Consider the following 14,223-nt stretch of genomic DNA (forward strand, 5'->3'; position numbering starts at 1 on the left):
ACCAACTGAGCTTGACGGACATTTCTGAATACTATTTAAATTAAAAATGACCTAAAAATATTATTATACAAAAAACACGAACCCCTCCTAACCCCTAAATAATTTCATATTTAGAGTTCACTTGATGGATTTAAATAAAAATAATTTTAAATTTAATTAATTACTATCATAGCATCATGTCAAGTTTGATAAAAAATTAAATATGTGAACATCATTGATGATAAGTGTGGACATAAAAGTACACTCCTCCTCGTTCTTATTTCAAAAGACTTTTTCAGTTGTTACACTTCGATCCACCTAACCAAACCTCCAAAAATCCATCGTACTCCAAAGGAGGTTGGTGGCAACCAATGCCATCTCGTGTTTGGTGTACAGTTTGCCGACGCGTGTCCGACACCGGAGCGGATAGTTGCCCCGCGGGCGGAAACCGAACAGTGAGGTTAGCGGTCCTCCTCGTGAAGTGGACTTTCAAGAAATGAAATGGAACCTACTTTCGCTTTTTTTTGTTAACGAAGGTCCACTTGCCTTTTTCTCTCCGTACTTCTCGGCTCGGCACTTTGATAGCAAGGAGTCCTTATATAGTTTGTTTGCAAAAACTCCCCTTAGCTTTTCTCTGTTTTACCTTTTAGTCCTTTTGGCGGAGTGGGGGCATGGAGAAAATTATATTGATAAAAAGTGGGAAACAAGTGGCGCAGTTAGTTTTGGGTTTTGTCATCCAATGTGCAATTTGGTCCCATAGAATTTATTCCAAACCATAACTCATTTTAGCAGTTGACATTTCCCGTTTACAATGGGCTGGCCGTTGACACATTATTCGAAAAAGCTTATAAAGTAGAAGCAGACGCCACAATTTTCCCATAAATTAAACAATCTAGAGGGGATTTTGTCACAAAAAAGAACAAGGAAAAAATGGTACGCTAATTGAAGTTAAATCTGTTTTTTAACGGTCAACGGCCGAATCACATATACCACTGGCCGCGTCCCCCCCCACCCTTTTATCTTCACAATCCTTTAAATTATCATTATTTATATAATTTCTTAAATTAATTAGTTGAAATAACAGTGATTTGATTTATAGTTATTTTTTAATTTATCAAACACCACTTAAATTTAAATAGTATGTTATATAAACTATTTATGGGAAATAAAAATTCCACAGATAAAATGGAACGATATTAAATGTCGATATTATCTTATAGTTCACAAATAATTATGGTAATAAATAATTTTAATAAGGGAAAAAACTAAATTGGGTAAGTTATTTGCTATAGGCAACCAAATTACATATACTGTTGGCCGCGTCCGGTGTTTATCAGGTTAAAAGGTTTACCTTTTTGGCTTTTGCTTTTTCGTCATCACTCGCGTCACATTACGTTTCTAATTACCTACCTTGTTTTTAGTAAGCTCTTTTCTCTTTAAGATTTTTTTAATAATTTTTTTAACAATTTTGAATATAAGTGAAATGCCAATTTGTCATCAACAATAACCTTACAACAAGTACACTTCATGGTTTTTATGGGTAAATTATTTGAATAGTCACTAATTATAAGAGGTTATATATTAATCTTAATCTTGTCAATTAGGTCATTTGACTATTTAAATAGTATTAATGAAAATATTGAGGTGATAGTTAAATAAATTTCTATAATTTTACATATTTAATTCTTATTACTTATATATTATAATAATTTAATTTAATAGATTTAATGACTATTTTATAATTTTTGTAAGTATAATAACCACAATAAACATAATTTGAACATACTTGAATGACTCTCTAGTATAATTTACCTTTTGTTTTACAGTGACGCATCTTGCAGAGGCTCGGAGCCGAACCTAATAAACCAAACCTCATGAAAACAACAAAAGCATCGAACTCCCGGGTTGGCTATCTCCCTCCGTCGCTGTGCCGCATAGGGTCAAAAACCTACACGTGGCGGTTTCTGAAGCATGATCTGTCACGTCTCTGTTAGACTGGGGTTGTTTGGGTACATGCGTATATATTTAAGGTGCGTTTGGTTCACAGAATGTAAGATTATAAGAGAATATAATTACTGAGAATGTTATATTTTATGTTTGGTTGACTTGACAGAGATGTAAGATTACTGTGTTTGGTTAAAACAATAAAAGATTATTGGAATGTATATTTGACCAAATTATTCTTATTATATATATATTTTTTAACAAGTTGGAAAATATATAAATATTTTATAATTTATAATATTATATAAATATATAATAAGGATAATTTAGTCAAATATACATTCTAATAATCTTTTATTCCTTTAATCAAACACGGTAATCTTACATTTCTGTTAAACCAACCAAACACAAAATACAGTATTCTCAGTAATTTTATTCTCTGATAATCTTTTATTCCCACTGATAATCTTACATTCCGTAAATCAAACGTAACATTAAGTATTTCTTGCAAAACTGTGGTCCCCACATACTTGTCACTGAAAACAAATTCTCTTATTTTATTATTATCATTTTTCTATATAAATCAAGTACTCATTTCTACAAAGTCTACCTAAAAGAGGTCGTATCTGCTCAGTAAATTTCTCTTTGCTTTTCTATTTTCTTTAGGATTCTCGCGCATTTTCTCGTTTCATTTCTTGTGGTGTGATCGGTGAGGGAATTTCGATTCCTGGTTCGAGTGATTAGAAGATCAGTGTTGGAGAATCCGTGGATTTTTCATACGTGTAAAAGAATCGCTATCGATTTGAAGGATTTAATTTTTTTGCTTGAACTGGATTTTAAAAATTCAACCTGAAAGATTTCGAGGCTTCGTTTTCATTTCCCGGAACCAATCGGAAAAATCCTTAAAAATTTCATTCGAAATCCGTCCTATTTTCAGATCTATCTAGATCTTCTTGTCGGTTCTGAATCTGAAAACGAAACTAGTTTTTCACTCCAAAATATTCTGATCTTTCGAAAAGCGAACTCCGTGAATTATTATTACGAAAATCGGTCTTTTGAAAAATGTCGTCCGTGCCGACGTCTAGTTATCTTCTTCAAGTTCGAAACAGCTATGTACATATCCCTTCAATCAACAAATCTTATCTTAATCCAAATCTGAATGTCACTCTTTCAAACCGCCGTAAAACTAGAAATGCTCGATGCTCCGTTACAAGAAAGGCATCGGCGCCTTTGGAGAAGAAGTTTCTCGGAACCAGATTGCGGTGCTCTGCTTCCGAGAGATTACACTTTTGGCAGTCGGACGGGCCGGGTCAGATTCCAAAACTCCGGGTGACGGTGCGGTCGGCATTGTCCGGTGTGCCTGAGAAGCCTCTCGGTCTTTATGATCCGTCTTTTGATAAGGATTCTTGTGGGGTCGGGTTTGTTGCTGAGCTATCCGGTGACAGCAGCCGCAAAACTGTACGTTTTAGTATATGTGTGCCTTGTAATGTAATTTTGGTGTATATAGGTATATGTGAGCGTATTCCGAGTTTCTTTTAGTGTTTTGAGTCGATTTTTTATGGAATTTGTTAGATAACGGATGCTTTGGAGATGTTGATACGGATGTCGCATCGAGGGGCCTGTGGATGTGAGACAAATACTGGAGATGGAGCTGGGATTCTTGTGGCAGTTCCTCATGATTTCTATAAGGAGGTTTGTTCGTGTTGTCGACTTTTTGTCTATCCCGTATCCCTAAAAAAATAAATAGAGAAATCACGCTTGGAATTAAATTTCGTGGAATAATAAAGTTCTCTAACTGGAAATTTCCATTTCAGATTTCTTTTTGAAGTTTGAACTTTGAACCACTTTTTATGTGAGTGCGTGGAAGAATAATAAATGAAATGTGTCCAGATTCTATTCGTATATAATAATTATGGAGTAATTATGGGAAAAAATAATGGCCTTTTGAACATATTTTTATTATCCGGTTCAGGTTGCAAAAGATGTTGGGTTTGAGTTGCCACCACCAGGGGAATACGCTGTGGGCATGTTCTTTTTGCCCACATCCGAGAGCCGACAGGAAGAAAGCAAAAATGTATTCACCAAGGTAAATATCGAAGTTGAAAGAGTTGTTCTTTAATATTAGTAGTAGATCTGGTAAGTGTTTTTGAGTACAGTCCTAGTATTTGTTGTGTGTTCATTAAATGATAAATATTTTTTTTCCTTGTATTTACCTTTTCTAAAGAGCACTCCTTTCTCCACACATACAATGCATATATATATATCAGAAAAATCCACTTACGAAGTGTAAAAATTTAATTAGTTTTATGTTATTCTATAACTTTTTATACAATTTTTTATTTTAAAATGTCTGACTATTTGTTCAACTTCAAAACTTTCAACCATTAAATATATATAGAAAGTTAAATTAAACATGTATATGTTTTAAAAGGTTTCAACCTAGTATACTTGCCCAGTTTCTTGTAAGCAAAATATAAGGATTCCTCATTTTCTGCCCGTAATTCAAAGTGGAAACTGTACGGTAGTGCTGTCTCATCTGGTAGCATTTCATTTTTATCCTTTATACAGCTTAATATCAACAGATATCTTTCGATAACAGTTAACTAAAATTTTGTTGGCTTTTGCAGGTTGCTGAATCACTAGGGCATAGAGTGCTTGGGTGGCGAGCTGTACCAACAGATAACGCAGGACTTGGCAATTCTGCTTTGCAAACAGAGCCTGTTATTGAGCAAGTGTTTCTTACAGGCACACCTAGATCAAAGGCTGACCTTGAACAACAGGTAGATTTATCTTTCTTTGTGGTAGAGTAAGGGCATTACAAGTTGCTTCTATATGCCTGATTAAATTGTGAATGTGATAACTATTTTACAGATTGTATATATTAAGGAGGGTTTCAATGGTTGCTATCCGAGCAGCGTTAAACCTCCAACATGGTGGTGTTAGAGACTTCTATATATGTTCTCTTTCCTCAAGGTTTGTGCTCTAGAAACCTGGGTTCGGTCATAAGAAGTTTTTCTACTGTTCTCTACGTCAAAAATATTTAAACCTGTATCTGGCTTGTGCAGGACTGTTGTATATAAGGGGCAGTTAAAGCCTGACCAACTTCCAAACTACTATTATGCTGATCTTGGCAATGAAAGGTTTACGAGCTACATGGCCCTGGTAAATATATTATCCCGTGCATGTTTATTCTTTCTCCACTAACTCAATACTTACAAACAGCATGGAACCACTGGTAATTGAAGAGATGCAAGGTTGAGGGATGACTTCTGAGGCATTGAGGTTTGAATGATCTCTTAAGTTCTTCCACTCCCTTGATTAACCATATGAATTTGGATGCTGGATTGGATGCCTTGGGTGAGTTGGTAAGAAACCTCATTGCAAGTAAATAATGTTTGCAGAAACTTGCTGCAATGCTCTTTATCATCGATTGTGTGAGGGAGACTTTTATTTACCGGTGGAAGGGAAATTTGTGTCTGGTTGAGTTAGCTCAGGGTAGTGTAATTTGTGTCTCAGCACTGCAGTATACCATTCTTGAAATGCATGAGCACAATTTTTTGTGTGCATTGCATACATTTCCAAACCAGTCCCTACATTCTTGGCAGAGGAAGCTGTGAATGACAATTTTGATCCTTCTAATGATGCAGGTACATTCTAGATTTTCAACAAATACATTTCCTAACTGGGATCGTGCACAACCAATGCGTGTCTTGGGCCATAATGGGGAAATTAATACACTTAGAGGCAATATAAACTGGTATGTATCAGAGGAAAATCCAAATTCTGGATTAATTTGCATGTGCATGTATATTATGATTTCTCCCTTTTCCTTGAATAGTTGAGAATATATATTTTAAACTTAAAACTGGTTTGAATCTTATAAAAGATCCTTTTCTTCACCGTAACTGAAGCAACTTAATAATGTTATTTCAATCTTAGTTCTGTATTTGTCAATGTTTTATTGTTGGTTACATGTGGCCTTTGCTCCTCTTTATGGTAGATCTGATAAATTAAGTGAACAATGCATAAATTCATGCTGATTTGAGTTTTTCTCTATGATTCAGAACTTGGGTGCTACAACATCTTCATTTCGCTAAGTTTTATTTGGTTATGAAGTTGTTTGTGTGATTAAAGCTAAAATAAAAGGATAAATGATTATATTGTCTGGTTTGTTGAATTGTTATATAAAGTTGTTTTCCTTCTTGTTTGTATATTTATCAATTAAAGGCCTTTGGCTGAATTTCTTGTATTTCAACAGGATGAAGGCACGTGAGGGATTATTGAAGTGCAAGGAGCTTGGTCTCTCGAAGAATGAGATGAAAAAGCTTCTTCCAATTGTGGATGCCAGTTCATCTGATTCAGGTAAACTTCTGCATCTCTTCTTGTGTATTTGGATTATCTTGCATGTATTCTTGCATCATACTTGCATTTTCTTATCCCATTCCAAAGTTTTGGATGCCAAACAGATGATACTCATTGTCTTTTAACTGGAAGGTATATGATCTTTTTTGTCCCTTTTTTGTCTTGCAGGGGCTTTTGATGGTGTCCTTGAGCTTCTGGTTCGGGCTGGTAGAAGTCTCCCAGAAGCAATAATGATGATGATTCCTGAAGCTTGGCAAAATGATAAAAATATGGATCCTCATAGGAAGTCCTTGTATGAGTATTTCTCAGCTCTAATGGAGCCATGGGATGGGCCTGCTCTGATATCATGTAAATAAGCACATTCTTTCAGTTACTGATGGATTTGACATATTCTTTCAGCCTTCTTCAACTGATGAAAAACATATTTGCAGTTACTGATGGTCGCTACCTTGGAGCTACGTTGGATCGAAATGGACTCCGCCCAGGTCGGTTTTATGTTACACACAGTGGACGAGTCATCATGGCCAGTGAAGTTGGTGTTGTCGATATCCCTGCTGAAGATGTACTAAGAAAAGGAAGACTAAATCCTGGGATGATGCTTTTGGTAGATTTTGAGAATCATATTGTTGTTGATGATGAAGCCTTGAAGCAGCAATATTCACTTGCTAGGCCTTATGGTGAATGGATTGAGCGGCAAAAAATTAATCTCAAGGACATTGTCGATTCAATTCAGGAATCTGAGAGGGTTTCTCCATCAATTGCTGGAACTATGCCGGTAAGTGATTGGTTTTCTTTTCATTAATTTTTACTTGCATCTTCCTCAAGTAGTTTTTTTCCCTGAAAAAAGTCTCACCGTTATTTAATTCTCTGACTTGAAGGCTTCCATTGATGATGACAACATGGAGAACATGGGAATTCATGGCTTATTGGCTCCATTAAAGGCTTTTGGGTATGTAACTGTCTGTCCAGCTATGCTTTACACAATGGAAATGCCTTAATGGAACATTATGTAATATTCTTCTGCCTCCATGCAGCTACACTGTTGAAGCTTTGGAGATGCTTCTTCTTCCTATGGCTAAAGATGGTACAGAGGCCCTTGGTTCAATGGGAAATGATACTCCTCTGGCAGTTATGTCCAACCGAGAGAAGCTTACATTTGAATATTTCAAGCAAATGTTTGCTCAAGTAACCAATCCCCCTATTGATCCTATTCGAGAGAAAATTGTGACATCCATGGAATGCATGATTGGTCCAGAAGGAGATCTAACGGAAACAACGGAAGAGCAATGTCATCGTCTTTCATTGAAAGGGCCTCTTGTATCAATTGAAGAGACGGAAGCAATTAAGAAGATGAATTTCAGAGGTTGGCGTAGTAAAGTTCTTGACATAACTTATTCAAAGGACCGTGGTAGGAAGGGATTAGAGGAAACCTTGAACAGGATTTGTGCTGAAGCACGAGATGCAATTAAGGAAGGTTATACATTACTGGTTCTTTCTGACAGAGGTATTGCATTCTTTTCTCCACTGTAACTAAACTTTTATTCTTATATTTGGTTTAACTTTTTGTGGCATTTTGCTGCACCTTCTCTATTGCCCTTGCCATCTTTTCTATTCATGAACCATAATTCAACGAACTAATTTCACCATCCTTCAAATATGTAGCCTTTTCATCGAAGCGTGTATCTGTGAGTTCCCTCTTGGCTGTTGGTGCTGTTCATCACCACCTAGTAAAAAATCTTGAGCGTAAACGAGTTGGATTAATAGTCGAGTCTGCAGAACCACGTGAAGTGCACCATTTTTGCACGCTAGTTGGATTTGGTGCAGATGCTATATGCCCATACTTGGCCATAGAGGCCATTTGGAGATTGCAAGTAGATGGGAAGATTCCTCCAAAATCTAGTGGCGATTTCCTCTCAAAGGAAGAGCTGGTGAAGAAGTATTTCAAGGCAAGCAACTATGGAATGATGAAGGTTCTTGCCAAGATGGGGATATCTACTTTGGCCTCATACAAGGGTGCTCAGATCTTTGAAGCGTTGGGGCTTTCTTCAGAAGTAATTGAGAAGTGTTTTGCAGGAACTCCTAGCAGAGTTGAAGGAGCAACATTTGAGATGCTAGCTCGTGATGCGCTGCATTTGCATGAGTTAGCATTCCCTTCTCGGGCTCATGCTCCTGGAAGTGCAGAAGCTGTAGCACTGCCTAATCCTGGAGATTATCACTGGAGGAAAGGTGGTGAAGTTCACCTGAATGATCCACTTGCTATTGCAAAGTTGCAAGAAGCTGCCAGGGGTAATAGTGTTGCTTCCTATAAGGAATATGCCAAGCGTATTCATGAGTTGAACAAAACCTGTAATCTGCGTGGTATGTTGAAGTTCAAAGAGTCAGAAGTGAAAATTCCATTGGATGAGGTGGAACCTGCCAGTGAAATTGTGAAAAGGTTTTGTACTGGGGCCATGAGTTATGGATCAATATCATTGGAGGCACACACAACCCTAGCTGTTGCTATGAATACAATCGGGGGGAAATCAAATACTGGTATGTTCTTAGAGAAGTATCAACATATACGCTCGTTTGAGAACTCCTGTGTCAAACTTTGATCCGAAAATGATGAAATTCTGTTGTTTATTTGTAATTCAAATTTTGCTAATAGGTGAGGGAGGCGAGCAACCATCTCGTATGGAACCTCTTCCTGATGGTTCAAGGAATCCGAAACGTAGTGCTATCAAGCAGGTTGCTAGTGGGAGATTTGGAGTTTCAAGTTATTACCTTACAAATGCTGATGAACTACAAATAAAAATGGCTCAGGTATTAATCTTTCATATGGAACAGTATATGCACCTTTTTTGTATTTAGTGCCTGTATTCCAATAGGAATATAGGTTCCTCTTGTTTATGGATTTGTATTCCTGGCAGATGATGCTGTGTTCTGCAAAGCACCTCTGAGTGACTTTGCATCTTTAAATGATACGTACATTTGATATTTGGTGAGGTTAAAATATGAACCAAGTAAATTCTTCTTAGTAGATTGATTATCTTTTAACTTAAATTTTCTTTGTTATGCAGGGTGCCAAGCCTGGTGAAGGAGGTGAACTTCCAGGTCATAAGGTAATAGGAGATATTGCAGTGACTAGAAACTCTACAGCTGGTGTGGGACTTATCAGTCCACCTCCACATCATGATATCTATTCAATCGAAGACCTTGCGCAGCTAATTCATGATCTCAAGGTAGGTTCACGTGCTCTCCCTTTAAATATTGAAGCTGCTAGGACATTGGAACTTGGAGTTCTTCACTCTACCAATGGTCCTAATTTTCTCTGGGCATGTTCTGCTATTTTTCTTGTTTCTGTATGCAACATGACTTCGTGACTATATTTTCTCTTCCAGCAGCCTGTTTACCTTCCACTTTTGAGAATTGGTTTAATATTCTTGCTAAGATGCAATATTTTATGGTGTTATTGTTCTATGATTAGTCTTTTGACACTCCTGGTTTTTCAGAATTCAAATCCATCAGCTCGGATCAGTGTGAAGCTTGTATCTGAAGCTGGAGTGGGAGTAATTGCTAGTGGGGTTGTCAAGGGGCATGCAGACCATGTCTTAATATCTGGTCATGATGGTGGCACCGGGGCCTCACGTTGGACTGGCATAAAAAATGCTGGGCTCCCGTGGGAACTTGGTTTGGCTGAGACTCACCAAACACTAGTTGCCAATGATCTCCGTGGCCGTGCAGTACTCCAGACTGATGGCCAACTTAAAACCGGAAGAGATGTGGCCATTGCTGCACTGCTTGGTGCTGAGGAGTTTGGCTTCAGCACTGCTCCTCTAATAACTCTGGGTTGCATTATGATGCGAAAATGCCACAAGAACACCTGTCCCGTGGGCATTGCTACTCAAGATCCCGTGCTGAGAGAAAAATTTGCTGGAGAGCCAGAACATGTTATAAACTTTTTCTTTATGCTAGCTGAGGAGGTCAGGGAGATAATGTCTCAGCTTGGTTTACGAACAGTTAATGAGATGGTTGGTCGTTCAGATATGCTTGAAGTCGATAAGGAAGTTCTTAGTAGTAATGAGAAACTTCAGAATATTGACCTCTCCTTGCTTCTCAGGCCTGCTGCTGACATTCGCCCTGAAGCTGCTCAGTATTGTATTCAAAAACAGGATCATGGCTTGGATATGGCTTTGGACCAAAAGCTCATTAAACTATCTACATCTTCTCTAGAGAAAGGTCTTCCTGTTTACATTGAAACACCCATATGCAATGTGAATCGTGCCGTTGGAACAATGCTGAGCCATGAAGTAACTAAGCGCTACCACCTGGTGGGTCTTCCTGATGGTACAATTCATGTCAAACTCTCAGGAAGCGCGGGGCAGAGCCTGGGAGCTTTCCTCTGCCGGGGCATAATGCTGGAGCTTGAAGGTGATAGCAATGACTATGTTGGCAAAGGACTATCAGGTGGAAAAATTGTAGTTTATCCACCGAATGGAAGCCAGTTTGATCCCAAGGAAAACATAGTAATTGGTAATGTGGCTCTCTATGGAGCTACTTCTGGGGAAGCATATTTCAACGGAATGGCAGCAGAAAGATTTTGTGTTCGTAATTCAGGTGCCAAAGCAGTTGTTGAAGGTGTTGGTGATCATGGTTGTGAGTACATGACTGGTGGGACTGTTGTTGTGCTTGGAAAAACTGGTAGAAATTTTGCTGCAGGTATGAGTGGCGGTATTGCTTATGTCCTCAATGTGGATGGAAAATTTGAATCTCGGTGCAACCTTGAGCTGGTAGACCTTGATAAAGTTGAAGAAGAAGAGGATATTGTCACTCTAAAAATGATGATTCAGCAACATCAGCGTCATACCAACAGCCAGTTAGCTAGAGAAGTACTTGCTGACTTTGAGAATCTTCTGCCCAAATTCATAAAAGTCTTCCCCAGAGATTACAAGCGTATTCTAACAAAGATGAAAGATGAGGAAGCCTCTAAGGAAGCTCTTGAAAATGCTGAAGAAGCCAAGGATAAAGCTGAAGCAGAGCTGAATGAAAAAGATGCTTTTGAAGAGCTTAAGAAGTTGGCAGCTGCATCTTTGAAAGAGAAATCGGGTCCGGTATGCAGTATTTGTTATTATCAAATCTTACATTCCTTTATAAGGATCTCTGCTTCTTCTTAGTCAAACTTTTCTTTCCCTCGCTTATCTTTTGATTTATTTAATTGAATTTGTACAATCCCTTGTTGATTGCTCCCTTCTTTTTGGTGTTAGGTTGCTATCAGCTTAATGCCTGTTGGTATCATGAACTATTTGTTTACATTCTAATTTGGCTTTTGGAATTGTAGACGGTTGAGGCTGAACCAGTGAAGAGGCCAACTCAAGTTTCTGATGCTGTGAAACATCGTGGTTTTGTTGCTTATGAGCGTGAAGGCATTAAATATAGAGATCCTAATGTTCGGTTGAATGACTGGAAGGAGGTCATGGAGGAATCAAAACCTGACCCACTTCTAAAGACACAATCTGCTCGCTGCATGGAATGTGGTACTCCTTTCTGCCATCAGGTACAGATTCCCGTTTTGCTCTTTCTTCATCATTTTAGATATTAATTTACACAAAGCACAGCTTAAATCTAGGATCTTCTTTATAAATTCAGGAGAACTCTGGATGCCCTCTCGGAAACAAAATCCCTGAATTTAATGAGCTGGTGTACCAAAATAGGTGGCGTGAAGCACTAGATCGTCTTCTAGAGACAAATAACTTTCCAGAGTTCACTGGCCGAGTGTGCCCTGCACCATGTGAAGGGTCTTGTGTGCTTGGTATTATTGAAAATCCTGTGTCCATCAAAAGCATCGAATGTGCTATCATAGACAAGGCTTTTGAGGAAGGGTGGATGGTGCCCCGACCTCCTCTCAAGAGAACAGGGTATGGCTTGTGTTATACCTTCAGTATATTTATCTTGTAGACCTTGCATTTAAAAAGTTAGTTCCTTTGTTAAAGGTTATAGTAAAAATTTAAAATGTTATGGCTAGGAGATACTTTGCATTTCTGCAAGCTTGATATATTTTGGTAATTTATGCTTTCACTAAAGTAAATTTTTGTATGCATTTATTTCTGCAGGAAAAGCATTGCTATTATTGGAAGTGGACCAGCTGGTTTGGCTGCTGCTGATCAGTTAAATAGAATGGGTCACTCAGTCACTGTGTATGAGCGAGCTGATAGAATCGGAGGGCTTATGATGTATGGAGTCCCTAACATGAAGGCCGATAAGGTGGATGTAGTTCAGCGTCGGGTGAACCTCATGGCTGAGGAAGGAGTTAAATTCGTGGTCAATGCAAATATTGGAAATGACCCGAGCTACTCTCTTGACAGGCTACGAGAGGAGAATGATGCCATTGTTTTGGCAGTTGGAGCCACCAAACCCAGGTAAATCTTTGAGGGAAGAAATAGAGCTGTTGGTTATTGATAAATCTTTGGAGAGGTTTCAGTATTTTCACTCTTTACAATCAGACAATGGTGTCTTGGCCTGAAAGAAAAGTACTAATAGTACCTAAATGATCAAAATGATAAAATTAATTGTTACATGGTTGCAGAATTGATTGCATTTATTTGCTTGATGCAGGGACCTTCCTGTACCAGGACGGGATTTATCTGGTGTTCATTTTGCAATGGAGTTCCTACATGCAAATACTAAAAGCTTGCTTGATAGTGATCTCCAAGATGGAAACTACATATCAGCTAAGGGCAAGAAAGTTGTAGTCATTGGTGGCGGTGACACTGGTACAGATTGCATAGGGACATCTATCCGGCATGGATGTAGTAGCATTGTCAATCTCGAGTTACTTCCTCAGCCACCTCAGACGAGAGCTCCTGGCAATCCCTGGCCACAGGTTTGACAGTTATATTCTTCGTTTCTTGATTCTAAGCTGTTGCTTTCAATTTAATATTAAATAAATATAGAAATCTGACGGTTACCATTTTCCTTTTCCTTTTTGGAATTGTAGTGGCCTCGTGTATTCCGTGTAGACTACGGGCACCAAGAAGCTGCTACCAAATTTGGAAAAGACCCAAGAACCTATGAGGTTTTGACCAAGAGGTTTATCGGAAATGAGAATGGAACTGTGAAAGGACTCGAGGTGATTCGTGTGCGTTGGGAGAAGGATGCCAGTGGGAAGTTCCAATTCAAGTGATTCGTGTGCGTTGGGAGAAGGATGCCAGTGGGAAGTTCCAATTCAAGGAAGTTGAGGGCTCTGAGGAAATTATCGAGGCTGACCTAGTCCTGCTAGCCATGGGGTTCCTCGGGCCTGAATCGGTCAGTATTGTGATCACTGCCCCTTTATTGTATTTCTTTGTGTGGAAATCAGGTCTTAATGCCTCGTCTAGTGAACCTGAATGCTCATTCATGCTTAGTTTTTTTATTTATTTCCTTTTACCTTTCGCATCCTTAAAGTCATTTAGCGGTGAATAATTGTTGCTTGTCAGTCATCTAAGATGCTTGTATGTTGCATGGTTTGAGCCACTGCTCATCAATTATCTTGCTTTTCGATTTGAACAGACAGTGGCAGAAAAATTAGGTGTTGAAAAAGATAATCGGTCAAACTTCAAGGCAGAATACGGGCGGTTTGCAACGAATGTGGATGGTGTCTTTGCCGCTGGAGACTGTCGGCGTGGCCAGTCATTAGTTGTGTGGGCAATCTCAGAGGGAAGGCAAACTGCCGCACAAGTTGACAAATACCTGACTAGTGAAGACAAGAACACGAGTCTCAATGGCGAGACTCAAGATTCTGTCAAGCGGCATCAAGACCTTTCCCAGAAGCAACAAACAATTATGACATAATGGGCACAGTGAGAATTGAAGCATGAAATCCTTTGCAACCACCAGGGGGCACAGTGAGAATTGAAGCATGAAATCCTTTGCAACCACCAGGGGATGCTTTATTTATAGTTTTTACCCACCTTGTTCATGGGG

At 38.6% G+C, this 14,223-nt stretch overlaps 1 protein-coding gene across 4 annotated transcripts; it reads left to right on the top strand.

Moving 5' to 3' along the window:
* The first annotated feature begins 2,556 nt into the window (after positions 1-2,556).
* LOC120206192 (glutamate synthase 1 [NADH], chloroplastic) lies at positions 2,557-14,207 on the top strand. 4 transcript variants are annotated; one of them, XM_039205986.1, is made up of 23 exons: positions 2,557-3,381; positions 3,496-3,615; positions 3,896-4,009; positions 4,551-4,702; positions 4,795-4,896; positions 4,989-5,085; positions 5,571-5,680; positions 6,182-6,285; positions 6,454-6,633; positions 6,717-7,060; positions 7,164-7,234; positions 7,320-7,789; positions 7,948-8,817; positions 8,933-9,087; positions 9,345-9,506; positions 9,777-11,375; positions 11,603-11,818; positions 11,911-12,179; positions 12,375-12,680; positions 12,877-13,144; positions 13,259-13,414; positions 13,465-13,566; positions 13,810-14,207. In XM_039205986.1, exons 1-23 carry the CDS (start codon positions 2,986-2,988, stop codon positions 14,089-14,091), a joined length of 6,645 nt encoding a protein of 2,214 aa, XP_039061917.1. In that variant the 5' UTR covers positions 2,557-2,985; the 3' UTR covers positions 14,092-14,207. The 4 variants fall into 4 exon arrangements, with proteins under 4 accessions (XP_039061917.1, XP_039061871.1, XP_039061967.1 ...); XM_039205940.1 differs by having other exon boundaries at positions 13,259-13,390; positions 13,441-13,566; positions 13,810-14,206; XM_039206036.1 differs by lacking the exons at positions 2,557-3,381; positions 3,496-3,615; positions 3,896-4,009; ... (1 more) ...; positions 4,795-4,896; positions 4,989-5,085 and adding an exon at positions 5,146-5,288 and having other exon boundaries at positions 13,259-13,390; positions 13,441-13,566; positions 13,810-14,205.
* Positions 14,208-14,223: the final 16 nt, after the last annotated feature.

Source organism: Hibiscus syriacus, unplaced genomic scaffold (genome assembly GCF_006381635.1).
Source record: "Hibiscus syriacus cultivar Baekdansim isolate YM2019G1 unplaced genomic scaffold, ASM638163v2 tig00000002_pilon, whole genome shotgun sequence".
Lineage (NCBI taxonomy): Eukaryota > Viridiplantae > Streptophyta > Magnoliopsida > Malvales > Malvaceae > Hibiscus > Hibiscus syriacus.

Coding starts and splice junctions, on each gene's coding strand:
- LOC120206192 (XM_039205986.1), top strand. CDS start 2,986: ATGTCGTCCGTGCCGACGTCTAGTTATCTTCTTCAAGTTCGAAACAGC. Junction 3,616..3,895: donor CTCATGATTTCTATAAGGAG/GTTTGTTCGTGT, acceptor TATCCGGTTCAG/GTTGCAAAAGATGTTGGGTT. Junction 7,061..7,163: donor CAATTGCTGGAACTATGCCG/GTAAGTGATTGG, acceptor TCTGACTTGAAG/GCTTCCATTGATGATGACAA.